At 39.3% G+C, this 21,793-nt stretch overlaps 1 protein-coding gene across 8 annotated transcripts in view; it reads right to left on the reverse strand.

Moving 5' to 3' along the window:
- The window catches only part of Dhx35 (DEAH-box helicase 35), a 70,835-nt gene that overhangs the window by 43,864 nt on the left and 5,178 nt on the right, over positions 1-21,793 (reverse strand). For 5 of the 8 annotated variants that reach the window (XR_007350445.1, XR_007350446.1, XM_048810941.1 and 2 more), the window contains exons 2-7: positions 20,295-20,428; positions 15,860-15,952; positions 14,508-14,678; positions 9,545-9,622; positions 2,609-2,713; positions 154-215 (exon numbers count right to left, since the gene is read on the reverse strand). Coding sequence is in view for 6 of the 8 variants with exons in the window: in XM_048810941.1 (XP_048666898.1) it covers positions 154-215; positions 2,609-2,713; positions 9,545-9,622; positions 14,508-14,678; positions 15,860-15,952; positions 20,295-20,428 (643 nt within the window). In the remaining 2 variants the exon portion in view is untranslated. Of the gene's footprint in view, positions 1-153; positions 216-2,608; positions 2,734-9,544; positions 9,623-14,507; positions 14,679-15,859; positions 15,953-20,294; positions 20,429-21,793 lie in introns of all 8 variants that reach the window. The other 3 variants (XM_015480661.2, XM_048810943.1, XM_048810944.1) reach the window with 3 other exon arrangements.

Below are 21,793 nucleotides of genomic sequence, written 5' to 3' on the forward strand. Positions count from 1 at the left end.
AAAACATCAAGGGTCAAAATAGCTGGAGTTAAGAGAAAAATTTTGAGGCAGCTGAATACAGATGTGACTCTCACCTACTGATAGAAATGCTTGTCAATCTATTTGTGGACTTTGGAAACTGCAGGGAAGTTATCATAGGAAAAACATATTTACCTATATTTTGTTAACAATGGATCAACCATCATTTCCCTGACCAGCATTCCATCAGTAAGAAACTAAAAAAAAAAAAAAAAAACAAACAAAATTTTAGACATAAGTCATTTATATCATATATTAATAATTTTTTTTAAGTTCAAGCAGAACTCCATAAAGTTCAAATATCCTGTTGGTCAGCACCTGTATAGGACAATTCCCATAAAGGACTGTGAAGAGATGGCCCAAACTTTTTTTTTTTTAATCAGTAAGCAACAGAACTGTTACCAAAATAGATCTCAAACACGTGGTCCCTGCTGGGCTTGTGAGTCTTCAGCAGAACCTCCACAGCAGTGAAGGCCCACTTCCTCTGGTCCTGCACCTGGAAGTGCTGATGATGGGCAATGAATGCCAGGGAATGCCGGGAGTCTGAGATAACTGCTTTTACAATTCACAGACTGTGGATCGCAGCCCTTGAGGTTATTTACCTCAAGTTGTACAGAGATTACTTTAGGAGCCAGATGAGGTCGAGTAAAGAACATGGGCTACGGTGTCATGCCACTGGCTTCTCCCTCTTACTTGCTGTATAAATCTTCGGCAGGTTCTTCCCCTATGAGCCTGATTCCTTGTTTGTAAAATGAAGTAATGAACTAATGAGATGGTACAAGCAGAGTGTTTAGCACAGGAGCTAATGCACAGTGCTTAAGAACATCAGTTCTACTGCCTATGAGTGTTTATGAAATACTTTTGAAATGTGCAGTAATAACTGGATGTTGTTAGTCTCATCCCAAACACATATGGTATGTTAACAAGGCCAAGCATGTATCTCCCTATGTGCTGTGTATGCTTGCTTTTCTTGTTTTGGTTTAAGAGCAGGTCGAATTTCCACCGTGGTCTGCATGATCTGAACCACCTGCCTCACACACTCACAGGAGTGGAAGTAAGAACTTGCCACCAATGAAAAAGCACCAGAATCAAGTGCCCTGGAGTGATGGTCAAATGAAATACGAAAGCTTCTCATGAAGGACTCAAGAAGAATCATGTGATTAGTGATCCACTGAAAATTAGCTAGTTTAAATGTATTTTATGCTACAGAATATTCCCTTTACCTAGCAAAAGACACGTAAGTGGTGACAAAATACAGAAGTTTGAAAAACAAGAGTCATATTTTTATAAATCACTGCATTGTTCATTTAGTTCATCTGATTATTTTCAATTTTTCTCTGTTGCAAACTGAGAGGTAACCAAAATTTTAATAACCAATCTTCATCTCATCAAAGCATTTGTTCACTGTTTTATTGAACTGTCTGATTAGACTTTGGTTCCAGCATAGTGGCACACAGTAGACCCCTGCTGAGTTGATTATACAATAATTACTACTGATATTAATTATTTTGATGTTAACAACTAGGCCAAAAAACACACAGATAAAATCCATTATCATACAAAATAGTTAGGATCTAACTAGTGAAAACATCATCTATGAATTCTGCACTTTGATTATCAGTTTATACTACTTTGTCTATTTTTAACTCTTTAACAGACCTGTTTCTGTACTTAGATAGCAATGCAAGTCAGTGGAAAAAAATAAAACAGACATTAAAAAAGACAACTTTGAGTCCCAGTGCTGTCACCAACAGGCAAGTCATTTAGTCTCCCCTGCCCTCAACTGCCGGGTTTCTATTCTCGCGACTAAAAGGCTCAGGGGTCACTCCGGTTGAACTGAGCTAACTGAGCTGCACAAAATAATCACACAAGAGACACAACTACCTTTTTCATTGGGGCCGCTGTGACGGCTCCTCTGACCTTAAGGGTCCACAGGAAGAGAGAGAGAGAACACGCACTGACCCCTTTTATTGAGGAGAAGCTATTCAAATGAGGCAAGGGATCAGGTTTCAGGGGGCTGAGTCTAGCTTCATGATGTCCACTGTCAGCAGGTTGACTGACATCTGGGTAGGCCACACCCAAGGGCACAGTAAGAGAAGGGGACACACACAAGGCACTTCCATGGAAGATTCTATCCTAAACAGGGCAAGGGGTATTATATTACAAAGGAACAGGTGAGCATAGCTTCACCCATGGGGCTGTAGCAGGACACACCCATGCACAAGACACTGTCCCTTGAACCCAAGAAGGGTGGGGAAAGCTCTGCCACATTTCTGTGACTGAATGCCTCAGCACCCAGCTGGGGAGTGTGACTCCATCACGTGCAAGGTTGGTCTCCCACTCTCAACCTCTTCATCTGGAGGCCAAGGGCTAAACTTTACTTCTGAGTTCCTTTCTGAGTAAGATTCGAGAACATTTCATCAGAGCTCTGTAATTCCCAGCAGACTAAAGTCCCTGGGGCCAGGATGATTTCCTATACTTTCTGCCCGGTTTCTGCGTCCTATACAGCAGCCAGAGCTGCAGGCTTTTAACTCCCCCCAGTTATTCTTCCTCCTCAGCGATACTGGGAAAAGCAGCTTGCGCACTTCACCTTGATTCTTGTGGCCATCGGGTCGGTGCAGTCGTCAAAGCGGATGCAGTAGCCCACCTCGTGCCCCAGCACTGCTCCTCTCTCCTCGGCTACTCGCCCTGCAACCTTTGGGAAGAAAGATCATGCTGAAAATAGAGACATTGAAATTACTGCACAGAGCACATACGCTGGAAATCTAAACGTCATTTATTAAACAGTATGTGAATGCCATGGAAAATGAGAAGTAAAGGGGCAGGACGTTAGAAAACAAGTATGAAAGCTTCTATAATTTACTGACATATTTATGTACCTCATTTCATCCTGCCATGGTCTTGGGGCCACTTATAAAAGCATACAAACTGAAAATGAAATCATATAAAGATGTTACAGATCAAAATCAAAGAAATAAGGCTGGGGGTGTGTAGTTCAGTGGAAGAGCACTTGTCTAACAAGTGCAAGGCCCTGGGTTCAATCCCAGCACTGCATATAAGTAAATAAATTACAAAGAAATTACCAATAAAATTCAAAAGATTTAAGCCACTGAGAAAAAAAATTAAATACATAGATACACTATAGTTATTTGAGACAAGCTAACCCACAAACTCATCTCTAAATTTTGTGACCAAATTTAAAGATCATTCATTTCTAAATTTTGAAGCAAAAGAAATGATAAGATTTGCCCTGCTCCCTTAAGAAAAAGCACATCAATCAGAGACAACTTTTCATGTCTCCACTCCTTAAAATAAAGCATGTTCCCCTGAATGTGAAAGCAGGAGAACTGGAATGATCAAATTCAATACTGGGTAAGGTTCATTTTCTCTTTGGAAGCCAAAAAAGCCAGACACCTAAACAATTCTCAATAGTATCACAACTACCAAGACCTCTGAAAGGGGAAATGAAGAATGCAGGTCTTTAAAATAGGGCAGACAAGTGAATGAGATGGTTAAGGTTAAGAAAGATCCAAGTCAGCACAATAAAGTAAAAGAAGAAGGCAAAAAGAATAATAGATTATGAAACCACAAACTATAGAAAGAATTTCACCCACTGATATATAATTTAAAAAATAGTATAGGGGAAAATATAAAAAAATCCAACAAGCAAAATCTCTGAATTATCCCAAGAAGGCTACTCAAAGGTTACTAACTGAATAACAGAAAATATTTGAAACAGTAAATAAGCATAAGCCATGCCCAGTGGCTCCTGCCTGTAATACCAGATACTGAGGAGGCTAATGTGAGGAGAATCACAAGTTTGAGGCCATCCTAGACAACTCAGGAAGAGTTTTTCTCAAAAATAAAGAAAAATTTTTAAAAAATCAATAATGCTTCTTAATTTAAAAGAAATTAAAACCTACTACGTAAGCTACCTGAGAGCCAAAGGGAAGCATGTGAACAGAGGCCCCAGCACCTGGCACTACCACCACCCAGGTGAGGCAGGCATTCAGCTGCCCGCACCCCATACTTCCTGTGGCCTAGAGTGGAATGTGGCTGCCACAGGAGGTGGCCTGCAGCAGAACTGACTCAGCCTTTAGGCCCCCCGGAGCCCCAGGCTCAGGAGCAGAGGCTCCCTGCACTCGCTCCCAGCACCAGGCACACCCAGCATTATCTGCCCATCATTGTTTAAGAAACTGAAGAGCAAATGAGGATCAGAAGTGGCTCTGCCTGGTCTGGTGACTTGAAATTACAGCTCTGGCAGGCCAACACACAATCAATCATCAAGCAGCTGGTCTGCCCCATGTAGCCGTCCAATCATCTTATGAAACCAGAAATGCACCCTGCACTGCCCTACCTCTGGAGGTTCTGTTTCTCCAGAACCAGCTTTTCACCAAACACTTCTGTTATGTTTCACTTTAACACTGCACACTGTCCTATTATAAATACCAGAAAATGAACAGAGAATGTGTGCATAGAGTCACTAGGGGCCTGTGAGGAAAACATGTTCCTAAGAATAAGAAGTAAACCAATCCTCTTCTTTAAAACATCATTTTATGGGCCCATAAAACAAAGCCAAACTTGTTAATTCTTGTTATTTCACTATTTGTATACATTTGCCTTTTTAAAAATGCTTTTCTTTTCAAACTTCTTTTTAAATTTCATCATTTATTAATCATACAGGGTTATATTCTATTGGCTTTTTTTTTTGCGGGGGGTTTGGGGGGGGGGAGTGTGGTCGCATTTACTGGGGATTTAACCCAGGGGCACTTTACCACAGAACCACATCCCCAGCCCTTTTCATAGGGTCTCACTAAGTTGCTTAGGGCCTAAATTGCTGAGGCTGGCCTCAAGCTTGTGATCCTCCTGCCTCGGCCTCCCAAGTCACTGGGATTACAGATATGTGCCACTAAGCCTAGCCATCTATTGGCTTTTTAACAGATTTTTACCCCCATTGTTTATGTTCTGCTCCCAATAACTTCATCAACTGGAATAGACAAACACCATATTCTGGACAACCCAAACAGATAAAGAGGGAAAAAAAAAAAAGAAAAAGAAAACCCAATCACCGAGCACCTTCTACGTGGCAAGTGCTAGGCTCTGAGCTTTCACACAGCCCAGGAGGTAAAGCAGATACCGTCAGACCTACAAATGAGAGAGTCAAGTCAAATCTAGCACAAGTAAGGCCAGTGAGCACGTTCATTAATTGCCTCTCACTGAGACCAAGCCCGGCTTATGCAATCTGTTCTCAGGCTCTGAGCTTCTTTTCAGATTTCAGTCTGCACACAAAGTACTTTCTGAGATGCAGCATTACAAATGTGACAGCTCTATTAATACTACATGGTTAATTTATACATTCTTTGTTCTTTCAAGAGAAAGCATGTGGTTGCATGGAAGTTATCCATGGCTACAAATTTGGAGCCAAAATGCAAAGTGATTAAGAGCTGGGATTCCAAACCACAAACAGGAAAAATTGCTCTGATTTTTAGGTAACTGAGTCATCTTTTGGTTACATAAAAGTTTAACTCTGTCACTGCAGTAGAGTTTCCAAACCTATTCCCATTTTATTCACATACTCCTAGCAAAATCTTTATAATTTTTAACTAGAAGAGCATTAGAAAACGGACTTTGGAGGAAAGGATTAATAATAATTAAAACTCTACACATAGTAAAAATAACTTGGGGAAATAGAATGAATTTCTTATCCAGGTAAGGATATCAAAATAAAGGCATTTTTGTCCCAGTGTCCTCTCCTAAAGTTAATAAAAAACAACAAAAGAATAAACACATAAACAAGATAAAACTCCCATCTTTAATGAAAGGAGCCAGACACAAGCCCAAACAGTAAACACAGCTGCCAAACACGGTGAGATCCACATCCAGAAGGAAGGCCTGGGCCTCATCACAAAAGTGAACTTGCGGCCTCCTTAATGTCAGCGTTAACACTTTAAAAGGCAGGGCCCAACATCCTCCTGCTAGAAGTGGCAGCACTCAGGCCCAGGAGATATAGGAAATGTCCACAAAGTGGACATTAAAGAATTACAGGGAAGAAGAGGGTGAGAAGAAGACAGGCAGGCAGGACACAAGCATCAAATCCCAAATCAGAGAGCCCTTAGAATATCATCCTGAGCCATAAAGACCTCTCAAGTCACCAAAGAGTGCATGGCCAGATCCTCATCCCTCATCCCCAGCCAGCAAAGGGTAAAAGCCTCTCTGAGAGGCCACCCTCAAACCCACCCTATACAATCTCACACTTCTGAGGAAGCCAGTGGCCACAGTCAAAGATAAGAACTTATCACAAAAGTACCAACACAAGCCTAGGGCATGAAAGCTAAGAAAGAAGGAATAAAGGGAAGAAAACATAAGCAAAAAAAAAGCAGTTTTAAAAGAAATTTCAAGCTGTGAGGGGTCAGGTACACCTGTGATCCCAGCAATTCAGGAGGCTGAGATAGGAGGATCACAAGTTCAAGGCCAGCCTCAGCAACTTAGCAAGAACCTGTCTCAAAATGAAAAATAAAAAGGGCTGGGGGATGCAGCTTAGTGTTGGAACACCCCATGTTCAATCCCCAGTACCACCCAAAAAAAACAAAACCAAAAAATTATTTTCTGGATTTTTTAATGTTTGCAGCATTACAGATTTTAAAACTCAAAATACATTTTGTATCTCCTTTCATTCACTTCTTTACTAAAAAGGAAAAATTTAAAGATATAGTTATGAGACTGAGGTAGAAATGTAAAGGAATCAAAATGAATAACTTTGACTAAAAAAAATCATGAACATTGTGGAGAGGCTTGAAGAACCCACAAAACTAGAGGGAAGCAGTAGATTCCAGACACGGTAGTCGATATTAAAAACCGACAATGGAGTACACTTCTAATGCTTTCAGAAAGAGAATAAAGTAACTGGAACAGAAAAGTATACCCAGATATCAAGGAGATTTGAATCTAAAAATTAAGAGCTTTTCCATATTAAAAAAAAAAAAATTGAGACAGCACACCAGGAACCGTGGTACACACCTATAATCCCAGCTACTTGGGAGCCTGAGGCAAGAGGATGGTATGTTCAAGGTAAGACCTGTCTCAAAATAAAAAGGGCTGGAGATGTACTCAGTGGTAGAGCACCCCTAGGTTCAATCCCCAGTACTGGGAAGGAAAAATTTAAAAAAAGCAATGAGACCACATGATCAACATCAAGGCATATCCTCATGGAAAAGGAATCTTGCAAGCATTTGGTAAGACAAGCCAAGAAGGTAGGTTGAAAAAGCCCTCTAGATCTCAGATTTCTCTTCAGAGTTCCTCAGCACTGATAGTCAGTGGAGCAAAGTCTGCATAGTTACCAGGGAGAGTGCAAATCAAGAATTTTCTACTGGGACTGAGGCCGTAGCTCGGTGGTAGAGAGCCTGCCTAGCGTGTGCGAGCCCCATGGCTGTCTAGCATCCCAGCACAGGGGGGAAAAATACACATTTTTTTTTTACATCAAGATCAAGCATATAAAAATAATTACTGAATGATAAAATTCAGCCAATCAAGAAATACAGCAAAAATTAGCAATTTGGGGTTGGCATAACCATGGAAAATAATCATCAATGAGCATTCAATCCATTCAAACTAGAATTAAACACCTGCAAGAATTATGACTAAGAAAATATAAGTTATAAATCAAGAAATGAAAATGACAGTGCTGTATCTACAAATGGGGGAAGAGAGGCAGATGATGAATGTGTGTTAATTTCCTCTTCTTTCATAAAAGAAAAACTAAAATGTGTAGCTTGAAAAATAAGTAATATGAAGTTCTTAATCATTCTTTTTTAAACTATTGAAGTCTTAATAAACTTTCTTATGCTGAATAAATATTTACCTACAGTTCAGGAACTGCTCCTATTTCACTTTAGTTTCCTTTTTTGTTAAATTCAACATAAGAAGTCTTATGTTCATAATCCCATTTTTATAAAAATTATTTCTGTCCAAACAGACAACCACTCATCTTTATCTTGAACAAAATCTTAGAATGAAGTTGACAAACGTTCACAATATTTTTTCTAGGTGCTGAGATTTTGGTTTGTTGGTTTGGTTTGGTTTGGTTTTTTAAAATTATTTGGTTGGAAATGACGGCATGACTGAAAGAAAGTAAATTTCATTTTGGAGAAATGCATTCAATTGTCTAAGATGCAATACTGTGTTATATCATTTATATAAATATCCTTATTAAATATCATAAATACACACTCATGATATTTAGAGGTCTTATGGTTCCTCTGAAGGGTTCTTAAAACTATGGTAGTTCAAAGGGCATTATTTGGGGACGTTAGAAATGTTCTCAGTCACAACTACTGCAGGGTTATAGGACTATGAATTTGTCACAACTTATCAAACTGTATATATGACAAGAGATTTGTGTGTTGTGTGTGTGTATAACTGGAGACTAAACTCAGAAGGCCTTCTGCCACTAAGCCACACCCTGGCCCTTTTTATTTTATTTTGAGAAAGGGTCTCACTATTAAATTACCCAGGCGGACTTCACACTTAAGTGATCCTCCTTCCTCGGCCTCCCATGTCACTGAGATTACAGGCATCTGCCACCATGCTCAACTGAGAAGGGAACACTTCTGCGGTATGTAAATTATATCTCAATGAACCCCCATTAAAATAAAATAGTAGCCATTCAAAAAAAATATATTTGTCTGGGCACAACAGCACAAAACTGTAATCCTAAGACTCAGGAGGCTAAGGCAGGAGGATCCCAAGTTCAAGGCCAAACTCCACAATCTAGCAAGGCCCTAAGCAAAAATAAATAAATAAATAAGTAAAAAGGGTTGGGGATATACTTCAGTGGTAAAGCACCCCTGCGAACAATCCCCAGTAACAAAATTTGGTTTTTTAATTCCTATATTGTACTAGCCACACTTTTTTTTTTTTGGTACCGGAAATTGAACTCAGGGGTACTTGACCACTGAGCCACATCCCAATCCCTATTTTGTATTTTACTTAGAGACAGGGCCTCACTGAGTTGCTTAGCGCCTCACCTCACTGTTGCTGAAGGTGGCTTTGAACTTGTGATTCTCCTGTGTCTCGGTCTCCTGAGCCACTGGGATTACAGGCATGCGCCACCATGCCTAACTACCAGTACCAAAATTTTAAAAAAATATTTTTTAAAAAAAATTATTTTTCTGAGCTGGGGAGGTGGCTCAAGTGGTAACACGCTCGCCTGGCATGCATGAGACACTGGGTTCGATCCTCAGCACCACATAAAAATAAAATAAAGATATTGTGTCCACCGAAAACTGAAAAATAAATATTAAAAAATTCTCTAAAAAAATTACTTTTCTTTTTACTTTTTCAGTACTTTATTACTTAAATTACTCATAATGTATAGTTACCAATTTTACAAAAATATCCAAGCTATGGTCCTTTTTTAAGTCCTAAATTCTTAAGGAGCAACTTGTATTCATTTGTAGTTTTTAGGAAATAAGTAAAAAAAAAAAAAAAAAAATAGGGAAATAGAAGGCACAGACGGGAAGAAACTCACGGTAACGGCAGCCACTCTCCGAGGCTGGGTAATGCCAACCACTCTTCCTTCGGCTGTCCAGCCAGCTTCCGCCAGGTACTGCAAGCAGAATAACATCTCACTACACATCTGACACCACTTTTCCAGACAGGACCTCCCCAAGATGATGACCCTGCATTGTATTAAAATCACTGCACAGGAATAACCAGCAAAACTTTGGGGATTATTTTACAAATGATGGATCTTGATAATATTAAGTAATAGCTTAAGTTCACATCAAAGCTGATAAACCAAAGAACCAATTCAGTATTCAGATGCCCCAGTCCTGCAAAATTTCCACATATTACAGCTGCCTCAAGGGGCAAAAAAAAAAAAAAAAAAAAAAAACAACTATCCCTGAGTCACTCAAAATAGTACTAAACCTGTAGAACAAAAAATTTTAAACTATGCACAGAGACAGCTCAATATAAATAACAATGTAACAAATTTTAATCAAATAAAACAAAACTAGTTATTCACAATTATACATAAATATATGCCATTAGATTACACTAGCATATATAAAATTTGATTAAATGTACTTATGATTTATTTATGAATTTATTGGATTATAAACACTTAAAATTCTATATGGATAACTATGACTGCCAGTTAATATTTTTATAATGTCTGTTTTACAACAAATATATAGTCCTTCAAAAATAGAAAAAACAGTATGATTACTATTGCATTATGTGCTCACTGGTTCAAAAGAAATAACAGAAAGATAATATAGACACTAAAGATAATGGCTGTCTATAGGGCTGGGTGGCAAAGGGGCAGAAAGAGGGGAAATGGCAACAGGGTAACAGGGATGAAGAAGCAGCAGCAGTGCTCTGATGGATCACTTTGTGTAGCTCTGACTCATAGAACCATGGTCACGCTTCATATTGTTTTCCAATACCCAGAAACAAACAAAACCAACAAGGATGCGCAGGGAAACCCCAAGGAAATACGAGACAAACAATGACCCTTTCTGCATTACAAATGAGTAACAAAACCACACTGAAGGGGGTGCAGAAAAAATAACTAACTTAAATAAGTATGGTATCTTCACTGGACACCTAAATGTTAAAGACAAAAAGAACTAGACATAAATGGTATAATCTAGTTAAATGTTGATAAATAACCAAATAGGGGTATGAGTTAGCAATCCAAAACTATTTTATTTGTATATTATAATGAGCACCCTAGCATTCAGATCCTGATTTCTAAACACCATTCTCCAATAAAAGGAATCAGTATATGTAATATGAGCCACATCTTTTGGAACTAGCAAGTAAAGTAATGGTCAAAAAAGAATGGAGCCTTGCCAGGTGTGATGGTGCATGCCTGTAATCCAGAAACTTGAGAGGCTAAGGCAGGAGGATTGAAAATTAAAGTCCAGCCTCAGTAACACAAATACAAGATCAGAACTATAATAATAATAGCTAAGATTCACTGAACAGCCTACTAAGTATCAGGAGCTTGCTGTGTAATCCTCACAACAAATCCTTAAAAAAGACACTATCATCAACAACATACAGGAGAGAGAACAAAGAGGTCACATAACTTGTCCAAGGAAGTAAATAAAAATTCAAGAGCTGACATTCAAGTTCAGCAGACCAAAGCCCTGACGCATAACCAGTATACAATTCTACCACCCAAATTCAAACATGCATGAAGCGAATCTGAAACTCAGCAGACCAAAGCCCTCACACATAAATAGGACACATTCTACCACATCAATTCAAACAAGCATGCAGCTAATCTCTTACTGGGGTTAAGTAAAAGAAACAAAATTTTCATAAAAAATACTCTGTTCATAAAGCTGCCACTTCAATACACCATGTGATCCAGACTTCTACTGCATGCTTGGGTCTGCTGAAGGCTGGGGATGTAGCTCAATGGTAGTGCTTGGCTAGCACGTGGGAGGCACTAGGCTCGAACCTCAGTACCACATAAAAATTAAAAAATAAAATAAAGTTATTATATCCATCTACAACTAAAAAAAATTTTTTAATTAAAAAAAGACGGCTGAGAGGAAGAGGCTGAAGACTGCAAAATATAATACTGATATCAAGAGGCAGTGGGTGTCATGGAGGGAGATTTCTAAACCAAAGGCTGAATTCCATCTTGCTCCTACACACTGTTTAAGGATCACCAAATCTAGTCTTCTAGTTAAGAATGGAATTAGGAAGAACTCCATCAAGAACAAATTAGAAAAAAAAAAAAAAACACACAGCCGACTGATATTGGCCAAATTATATTATTACATCGTGTACATGTATGAATATGTAATAACAAATCCCACCATTATGTACAAGTACAATGCACCAATAAAAAAAAATGTGGAACAAAAGAAAAAAAGTATTAACAAAAATGGGCTAAGAAAAGCCTGTTTTCATAGTCCATTGTTTTTGACAGATTCTAGCAAAAAATACCATCTAGCTTCCAAATATAGTTTGTGGGGCTTTAAAACTGGTGTTTGGTGCTTAAGTATGTTGCACTTTCCCAAGGAAAGATACTGCATAAATCTGGCAAAACAGTTTTTACAAAAAAATGCTCACTTTACCTCTGGTTTCTTGGCCTTTTCATTTTTCCTAGGCCATAACTCAAACTTAGTTCATGATAAGCTGAAGACAGTGACTGCCTCAGAGAAGGGAAACTAAGTGGCTAGGAGAAAAGGAAAGAGCCATCCACAGAAGTGGCAGACATTGAACCAACAATATAATCTATCACCAACACAGCTTAGGAGACTCACTTTTCACCATTTATTACTTTATACTTTTCAAATTTTTACCATGTATTTCCTATCCAAAAAAATATTTACAATAAAATAAAATTCCTGAAAATGATTAAATTCTAATGCACATGCACTGGGGCCAGTAACTCTGTATCAACTATATTTATCATATATATATGTGTGTATGTGTGTGTGTGTGTGTGTGTATACACACACACACACACACACACCCCAAATGTGCAAAATGATATATGTGCTAAATTGATCCACTGCATTATTGTGATAATACAAAACTAGAAACAATCTAAATGTCTATCAACTGAGGGTTGGTAAAATAAATTATGTACACATAATAGAATCTATGGAACTGAAAAATTATACATTAACTGAAAAAAGACAAGGTGCATCAAAACATGTACACATGCTACTATTCATATTTTTTAAAAGAATATATATATATATTTATATATGAATGAATATTCATATTCATTTCTCTATAGATGCATATAAAATCCCAACACAAGAAACTGATAAAATTGGTTGCATCTGCACAAAAGAAATGAGTATCAGAAAATAGGGCAGTAGGGAATTCTTTCAGGCTTTTTTGGATTTTTAAACCATATAAATCTATTAAATATTCAAAAAAGAATGAAAATATAAAAAATAAGCCTTGTGAGTTTGCTGTCACATTGCCCAGTCTGAATCCTCAGCCCTCTTTTCCTGGACTCAGCCCCTCAGCAGGCCCTCTCTGATCCCTAGCAGCTAAGCCTTGCTGGGGGAAAAGACAGAACACTGTGTGTACTGTATTGATCCCAATCTCTGCTACCCATTCCTTGGAGGGTTATGCGCATAGCTACCCTGCTGCTATCAGGCCTGGCTGTGCAACTTGCTTTGACCCATGAAATGTGAGCAGGAGGGCCACTTCTGGCAGAGGTTTTAGAAGCCATTTCACGACTGTGCCTCGTACCATAAGACCAACAAGTTCTACCTAAGAGCTGTGCCATCAGTCTGGGTCCCTGGGATGACATGCAACAGCTCAAAGCCAAGATGACCACATAATATGAGCAAGAAGTACACCTTTGTGTTTTAAGCTGCTGAGATTTTCAGGTTCTTTGTTACCATAACATAGTTTATGCTGACAAAATAATAATACAGACTAATTCCAAAACACACTAAAATTACTAGATCTCATGTGGCCTTTTATCTCTATTCTATATTCCCCAACCTCTCTACAATGTTCTCTTCTATAAAAGGGTGATAATAATAGTTGCCACATCATCAAGGATTAAATAGACAAGTATTTGTAAACTGCTCACACACATTTGTAATGTAGCACTATTACTATAATTACTTATTATTATTACTAACTAAAGACCTCTGGCAGGGGCAGGGGGTGCTGTAGCTCAGTGGTAGAGTGCTTGCCTAGCATGCATGAGGCACTGGATTCGATCCTCAGCACCACATAAAAATAAAAAAATAAAATAAAGGCATGCTGTCCATCTACAATTACAAAAAAAAAAAAAAAAAATTTTAAAGACCTCTCAGAAATTTGACCTGGCCCTTACAAGTAACTTGCTGGGCTCTTAATGCACACCCCTCTGCCTCCAGGCTACCATCCCCTCTGCTATCTGCTTCTCAAACTGTCCTTTCTCCACTAAGTCATTCTCCTCTGCCTACCTTTCCCCAGCTGCACATTAGATTTCCTAGGGAACTTTTTAAAAAGCCTGTGTCTGGGGCTGGGGTTGTGGCTCAGTGACAGAGTGTTCGCCTAGCACTGGGTTCGATCCTCAGGACCACATAAAAATAAGTGAATAAAAATAAAGCCATTGTGTCCACCTACAACTAAAAAAAAAAAAAAAAAACTATATATATATAAATAAAAAGCCTATGTCTGGACCCCATCCCAAACCCATTAACCGGAATGAGGTAGGTAGGAGAGCAGACAAAGATTAAGAACCATTCAGATACAAACAAGTCCACAAGTCTGAACCAAGTGATCAGTAACACACCATCAGCACATTCAAAAATGCAAAGGGATGTCCATGGGTTTCCCCGAAAACTCTCCCACCTGTAAAACCCTACCATAGCTGCTGCTGCTTCCTTACCTTCCCTGTGAACTATCCTTCTCCTCCTCTTCTTCCCACCCCACTCCCCAAGACTGGATCCCCCAATATAAAGAACCCAGGACTGAATCAGGGCTCCTGTTCCCTGGCCACTCACCTCCTGAAACTCCCTCCTCTTCTCTGCTTTCTCTGACCACAGAGGTTCTACCGATTCCTTGGCCACCTCCTTCAGGCCACTTGTCTCCTTTCTGCTCCTGACCCTAAATGTTAGTGCTCCCGAGGCTTTGTCTTTGATTCTTTCCTCAACTCTTTCTGTTCTCTTTCGTTCCTGCATGTATCAGGAAGTTTTATCAATACGTGGATGGTCTGCAGGTCCACATCCTTTGTGTCTGACCTCTGCCAGGCTTCAGACTCCCAATCTAACTTTCCTGCTAATAATGTCATCAAAGATCATCAATGACATTAAGAAAACCTGGGTCTGTTTAATCAACCATCAGTTTTCCCCAAACCAATTTCCTTTTTGCTTTTCGATCTCATTTAACACTACCACTGTTCTCCAAGCAGAAAGGCTTGGCTAGTCAGCCTCCAATTCTATTCCTCCCCTTTGTCATCACACATATCTACCAGTTTTAATGACTAGAGCCCCCAACTCTAAGACTGCTCCCATTCCTATCCCCAGAGGATCCCATTACCACTCTTTCCCAGTGCAATAGCCCTTTGTGGCTTGCCTCCTCTGGCCTCTCAGTCATGTTAAGTCTAAATTTTAGAAATGTTCCTATAGCTCTGCTGGTTATTTTCATAAAACCTACAAGGACATCACTTTGAAACACTGGTAGACATTATTTACTAAAGTTGAACATATGATCCATTATGGCTACTCTGTATAAACCAACAGAAACATGCACATGTCTAACAAAAATAAGCAACAGAGTGCTCCTCAGAACACAGGTCATTACAACTAAAAACTGGAAACAACCTGACTGAAAATCAACAGTAGGAAGGAAAAATCAACCACAGAACAACCTACGATAGACCGCCACATTGCGGGATCAGCAAGCATTTTCTGTCGAGGGCCACATAACACATTTTTAGGCTTTGACAGTCTTAGGGTCTCTGTAGCAACTGCTCAACTCTGTACTAGAGCATGAGAGAAGCCCTGGGAATACCTCATCAAGTGTGGCTGCTTGTCAAGGAAGCTTTATTTACAAAAACAAGCACTGGGCTATGGTTTGCTGACACCAGCTTAAACAAATCCCATTTATCTTTTCAGAGAAGGGTTATTCCATTATTATTTTAGAATTATAACAAATTAAAGACAACTAATAACTTTGGTACTAACCAAAGAAACGATAAGCTCTAAAAGTTTAATAAAAATTATTTGAAGTGAGTATTTCTTAATTGAGAGGTGACCACTTCCCAAGAGACCTTAAAAACGCAAATGACAGTAAAGACAGTTCTTAAGTCGCTTCCAGGCAAATCTGTGGAAAGATGTACCAAGTATGTACTCACCTGAGGAATCTGTGTGCTTTTCCCACATCCTGTTTCTCCAACAATCACCACTGTCTGGTAGTTTTCTATCAAGTATAAAATATGATTCCTAAGCTGGAAAAGAAAAACTATATATTGTAAGTAGCCATATGTTATCTCAAAAGACCTAAACAAAAATATTTAAACATTGTAAAATAAGCTCTTGCTAAAAGAAAGTAAATTTTAAAAATAACTATCAAAATGTATTTCCAATTCTCAGGTACCACTAGTGTCAATATGAGCTGACACAGCTCCAAGTGTAATACTTATCAAAATAGAAAATGTACCAACTCTTTGACTCAAGAGTTTCCCTATGAACATACTAATGTATGTATACAAAGATACATGTACAAATTAACTCACTGCAGAATTGTTCATAACAGCCAAAAATCCAAACAGTTTAATGTTCATCAACAGGTATTTGATTAGTTATGAAACACTGTAATGATGGAATAATTCAGTTGTTAAAAAGAATAAATTTCTATTTATACAAATACAGAACAATCTGCAGAATACATTAAGGAAAGAAAGCAAAGTATAGAACAATGTAAATAATATATTAGTATTTGTATTTTTAAATAACAGATAGAAGCTGGGGCTGTAGCTCAGTGACAGGGTGCTTGCCTAGCACGCACGAGGCACTGGGTTCAATCCTCAGCACTATATAAAAATTAAAAAAAAATAAAATAAAGGCATTCTGTTCATCTATAACTACAAAAAAAAATTTTTTTTAAAAAATAAATAAAGGATAAATTCAAATATACTTATTTATACACAGGTTTTCTCTGGAAAAAAAAATAAAACAAGAAACTAAACTGTTCTGTCTCTAAGGAGAGAAAAAAGGGTAGATAAGGAACAGGATGTGAAGGAGATCTCAGAATTCGATACAATACACATGTGCTACCCAACTGAAAAGTTTTACAAATATAGGAGGGTGGGGATCAATTTCTTATCTATGATTTCAAAAAAATTAAAAAATAAAGTGCATTACTTATGGTAGCAAAAAAGAAAGTTTTTTCATTTATTAATATGTAAAAAGTCCCAGAAAAAGGACTAGGGACATGGCTCAGTGGGAGAGTGCTTGTGTAGAACGTGTATGGCTTATACTACCAAAAAAGAAAAAAGAAAAAGAAAAGAAAGAAAAAGTTCCAGAAAAAAATAAATATGTAAAATGTTTTCAAGTCTATCTCTAAGTCCAAGTTCACAATAAAGCAGCCAAAAGTTACATTTATTTTTTCAACATATAGATTTCTTTTATCTAGTCAGTGTGAGCAGAAACACTCGTTTTACCATTGAAAAAGCCACAAGTCGGGTTGGGGATATAGCTCAGTTGGTAAAGTGCTTGCCTCCCATGCATAAGGCCCTGGGTTCAATCCCCAGCACCACAGGGGGGAAAAAAAAGGCCACAAGTCATTCTGACATCTTCTATTTGGCCTCAGAAGGTATTTCTGCACACAGCTGATACAGACACAATGATGGTCTAGAGGCTAATGAAGGGATCCCAGAAATACCTGGTTTGGAATGAAGGAAAATCTGCCTCATGTTCTTTCTCTGATCGTTGCTCAGCTCATCTGTTGCCACACCAACAAGGTGTTTGGAAAGGACAAGAAGAGCTGGGATGCTGCCAGTCTCTAACTAGCAAATAAGGAGGTGGCTATTCTGGGCTTTTGAATTTGGCATTATCTGGGATTTAGATATGTAGTCCTAATGTCTTCATGTGAAAATCTTCAAGGACATTTTTTTAACATGAAGATTCCTAGTCCTATCACCAGGGTGTCACTAAGGCTGGGTGGGCCCTAGGAATCTGTATTTATGCACACACCCAAAGGAGAGTCAGCTGCAGGTGGTCTAATGACTTTCAGTATATGTTTTCTTCTAGAATGCCTGGACTTTGTGCTTCCTTTCACGCTGGGTGGGGAAGAGGAAAGCTTTGAGTTCTTTACAGTTATTTTGTAAATGGCAAATTGACATGAACCTATGGACAGATGGATGGATGAAGAGTAAAGGAAATTTGAAAGACAATTTGAATACAGATAGAGCAACAGACAAGGCATTCTACAAAAAAACAAACAACAAAAGCCAGGAAAAGATGGAAACAAACTAGGCAAACTCTATTAGAGGGGCTATGAAGAGCTCAGGTTTGATTTGGAAATGAGCTGGGAGAGGTGTACTTAGGGCTTCACTCTGAGGCCTTAAGGTAGAGCTAAAGGGTCTGGACTACCTAAGAGGCAGTGTGGGCTCACTTAAGAGGCAGTGTGGACTCAAGAATTTTGAGAAAATTGGCAACAAGGCTGATTTGGATGTGAAGAAACCAAAGGCTATAATTCCAGCTTCATATTCTAAAGGCTTAAGGGATCACAGCAGCCCTGCAGACAAAGAACGCTCACATTTGAGAGATAACAAAAAGGTTTCTGGTCTAAACACTGATAGAACATCAGTAACACCACCAGGCTCAGTGAAACCAAGGAGCGCTGGTAAGGAGGACGGGACTGAACTTCAGAATGGGAGAGCTGGGCTGGGTGTAGTGGTGAACACCTATAATCCCAGCGGCTCCAGAGGCTGAGGGAGGAGGATTTTGAGTTCAAAGCCAACCTCAGAAACTTAGGGCTGACCTGTCTCTGAATAAAATATAAAATGGGCTGGGGATGTGGTTAAGTGTCCCTGGGTTCAATCCCCGGTACCAAAAAAAAAGGAAGTGCTGACAGGAATAAAAGAACAAGAACAACTTTGCATAGCAGTGTCCCGGACCCCAAGAGAACACCAGCCAACAGAAGGCAGCTAAGGCAAGCCAGCTGTGATGGCACATCCCTGTAACCACAGCAACTTGGGAAGCTAAGGCAGGAGGATTGAAAGTTCATTTTAATTCTATCAGTACAGCTAAACTGTTTTCATTGTTTTAACATTTTTACATTTATTTTATCTCATGTAACACAGAATGAAGAACAGCCAAGAAAAAGCCAAAATTTGAGTACCTAGTAAACAGTAATTTCCTTGTACTGGAGCATTTATTACTTATCAGGTAGCATCTTACCAGACACTCTGCATGGGTTATCTCATGGTCCCCGAAACAACCCTATGAGATAGGTGCTGCCATTAGTCCCACATCATAGGTAAGAAAATAAAAGCTCAACAAGGTGAAACAACGTCACACAGCACACAAATGGTGAATCTGGGTTGGAACCCTGAAGTCTACTCAAGAGCCTACAGACTTCATTGTGGCTAAAAGCAAGTGACCCTCCACAGTGAGGAAGCAACAGTGAACCTACCTCATCACCTGAGGGTCAAAATTATTAATGTTCACATGTAATAGATCAAGTTAGTCACCTGAGAAGAAACCTAGAGACTGTCAGTTCATAAGTCACTAAAATGTTTGGGGTCACAGAAAACTCCAATCCAGGCAACTTTGCTAAATTTAGAAGGCTGTGGTTCCATATCCATTTGGAGAAAGAATATTAACAGAAGAGAAATTACCAACACAGTCTAGACAAAGGGACTCCCTAAGTGTAAGAACTTGGCATCTTTCATCCAGCTCTATTCAGGAGAGAGACATGGGTGCTGCTGGCCATGCCAGCTCAGGGGCCATTCCAGAAGCATCCTACAAGGAGACAATCCTTCACCATTCATCAGAGACTGTAGGAAATAAATATTCTTCAATTGTATCAAACCCACCTTTAACTCACTCTACTTTCTGATTACAACTGGGCTTCCCATGTGGACTTGCCAACAGGGAGTAAGAGTATCCATCAACTGTGTACTAGAGAACTACAGCTCACCATTAGAACATATTCTGAACTCATACTTGTTTACACTTTGGTCTCCTGTGAGCTGAGCATGCATGGATTTTATTTGCACTCAGTCAAGTGCTAGGACATGCACACACAGTGACCAAGCTGAAATCTGTCACTGTCCTGGCTGAAGCTAGGGTCCTGACCAACCTCGTAAACTGAAACAACCTTGAACTCCCAATTAACCATTCTGTTGTTGTTGTTGTGCTGGGGATTGAACCCAGGGCCTTGTGCATGTGAGGCGAGTACTTTACCAACTGAGTTACAACCCTAGCCCCCAATTAATCTTATTTAAAGGAATATGTCTTTAAAAGGAAAGCAATTCGTGATGTGTTAAAGCTGAGTATATAGACATTTGCTGAGTTAGTCTGTTTATTTTTTTGTATGTTTGAAATCATCCATGATTGAAAGCAATGAAAGGGAAAAGAAACAACTTTCCAATTCTTTCCATCTTAAGAACAGTTAATTACTGTTAACCAGTTAATTCACACAAGTTTTTAAAAGTGTTCCCTTAGGATTTGGGCTCCTCTAGCTCACTGTGTTCAAAGAACATTAAGAGTTAGGGCACAGTGTCTTTTGGTGCCAACTACAAAGCTTCAGCACACCCACGAAGCAGCCCAGACTTGCCATACCTTGAACACGGGCAGCTTCTGCCTCTGCTGCTCTATGGAAAGGGCGGCGTAAGGATTGTAAACAATGGTTGTCCCAGAATTTTCGGTGACACTTTGTCTCTCTTCAGAGATGCTGACACCTGGCCCCTCTGTACCTGTAGCAGAAATGTTTTATCAGATTCTCTGATACAGTGAACAAAAAAGGATGTAATTTTCAAAGTTTCAAAGACCAATACATCCATTTGGAGAAATAACATATGAATAGAAGAGGACCATCTAGACAAGATGCAATGTTTTTTATCTTAAACTAATATTAAACACTAAGTTTCAGAAAGTTTTTTTAATAAAATATTTATTTTTATTGTAATTGGACACAATACCTTTATTTTATTTATTGTTATGTGGTGCTAAGGATCAAAACCAGGGCCCTGCATGTGCTAGGCGAGCGCTCTACTGCTGAGCCACAACCCCAGCCCAAGTTCAGAAAGTTTAAAAAAAAAAAAAAAAGCTGGAAAGTACCTATCAGAACACAAAAATCTTCCTTAAAAGCTTCACTGCGGTGTCAAGAATAAGAGATAACAATCTCACTGAGCTGCCATGGCCACATACAACTGTGTACTATCAAACACTGAACAGAAGTGAATGAAAGCCAACGACGAGGCCACAGACAAAGCCCGTTACTGTGAGACGGACAGGACGATAGGAACCAGGGACTTGAAAGCTGCCAAGGTTTTCTCCTTCTCTTATCTCTAACCTCTAGACAAGTTCCTTTCAGCCCCTGGGGGTGGCTTCTCTACAGGAGCTGGAAAGACTGCTGACAGTGCCTGAGCTCCGCTCTCAGCTCCTCTGCCAATCATTCTCACACACCTGGTGAGGGTGGAGGGAGGCCTGCTCTGTGCTGGGCACCGTTCTGAGTGTGAGAAGCACAACAGTCAGCAGTTCAGGCAGGCGCAGGCCCCACTGTGTGGAACTTACTTCTCTTTTGCTTCTTTCCAGTAGAACATAATAACTTGGTGCATGAAGTAGTAACAGGTGCCATGGAAAGAAAGAAAGCCACCATAAGAGGGCCTGAGAGTCTCAGGCGTGTGCTCTGCATGGGGTGAAGGAGGCACTATATACTGGACCATCGGGCACTCTCTTCCCAGCTTACATCCAACACCCACCCCATCCACTCACTCAAGGCCAAAGGAGCAGGATGCACTACATGGCTACGTGGGAAAGTGCTATTCCCAGAAACACTGTGCAGAGCAGATTAAACAGATAGCCACAGCTCCTTGCTAAGAACAATGACAAATTGGTGCTCAGTTTGAAGAACAGGGAACCAAATCCCACTCTAAAAACCTATTGAAGGTACCATAGACCATTACCCTGAAAAGTTAAAAGCCTCAGGAGAAACATGGGTTCAAATTTTATGATCATCTTCTATAACCTTTCATGCTGATTTGTTTGGGGACCTTAGGACAAACTAGGAATAGTCAGTAAATGACACAGGGTTCAGAATTCCACTCAACATAAAGAAG

The sequence above is a fragment of the Marmota marmota genome, unplaced genomic scaffold (genome assembly GCF_001458135.2).
Source record: "Marmota marmota marmota unplaced genomic scaffold, marMar, whole genome shotgun sequence".
Lineage (NCBI taxonomy): Eukaryota > Metazoa > Chordata > Mammalia > Rodentia > Sciuridae > Marmota > Marmota marmota.